This window comes from Emiliania huxleyi, assembly GCF_000372725.1.
Source record: "Emiliania huxleyi CCMP1516 unplaced genomic scaffold EMIHUscaffold_7920, whole genome shotgun sequence".
NCBI lineage: Eukaryota > Haptophyta > Isochrysidales > Noelaerhabdaceae > Emiliania > Emiliania huxleyi.
In genome coordinates, this window is record NW_005196079.1 from 1 (window position 1) to 919 (window position 919).

The window sequence follows — 919 nt, forward strand, 5'->3', positions numbered from 1 at the left end:
GAGCTTCAACAAGGGCATCGAGCAGCTCCTCAACGAGGGCGCGGTGCAGCAGGTGCGGCCGACCTCTCCGCCACCTCCGAGACACCTCCGAGACACCTCCGAGACACCTCCGAGACACCTCCGAGACACCTCGTCGGCCCGCACCGCCACGCGCCCGCCCCGCGCCCGCCCTACGGCCGCAGCTGCTCGAGCGCGGCGACACGGGCGGCGGCGTGCCCATCCTGGCGGCGGTGGGGCCGCTGCAGCTCGAGGTGGTCTCGTCCCGGCTGAGCTCCGAGTACAGCGTCGAGGTGCAGTACGAGATGATGCCGCAGACGCAGGCGCGGTGGGCGATGGCGGGGTGGGAGGAGGTGGACGCGGTCCTCTCCGAGCGGAAGCTGCTCAACGTCAAGACGCTCGAGGACGTGTACGGCAGGCCGGTGCTCCTCTTCACGTCCGGCTGGACGCTCGACAACGCCGTCGCCGAGGTGGGCGAGCGGCTCCAGCTGCGGCCCTACGCGCTCGCCCCCGACGTGCAGGAGCGTAGGCGGAAAAAGTGAGGGACCGCGTTGTCAGCCTGAGTCTTCGTACTGTGTGAGAGAGTGCGCTGTGTTCTTGCGCGGTTTGCTATCCGCTTTAACCTTTATATCTCCTCTCGCGCCTCGAGGAAATCAGGAAAAACAACAACAACGAACCAGAATGCAGAAAGAAAATTGCCGCACCATACCCTCAATTTCTTTTTTTGGTGCCCTGTGTGCTGTGTGTGAGAGAGAATTTTAGCACTACCAAAAACAACTCTAACACTCACACGTCATTTGGGGCCTGGAGTTGTTCTGTGTGTGCGCGCGCGTCGACCGTCGTTTCACAAAAGGTTAGATAAGAAAATAACATAGTGCTGCGCGCCGCTCGCAACAAAACAAAACACACACACTCTCTCTCC

General features: G+C 61.7%; 1 protein-coding gene across 1 annotated transcript; it reads left to right on the forward strand.

Moving 5' to 3' along the window:
• Positions 1-13: 13 nt before the first annotated feature.
• EMIHUDRAFT_258616 (hypothetical protein) lies at positions 14-539 on the forward strand (the record flags this gene model as incomplete). Its single annotated transcript, XM_005759784.1, has 2 exons — positions 14-52; positions 192-539. Coding segments are annotated over 2 exons (387 nt in total), but the record flags the coding sequence as incomplete, so codon positions are not given.
• Between the last annotated feature and the right edge of the window lie 380 nt (positions 540-919).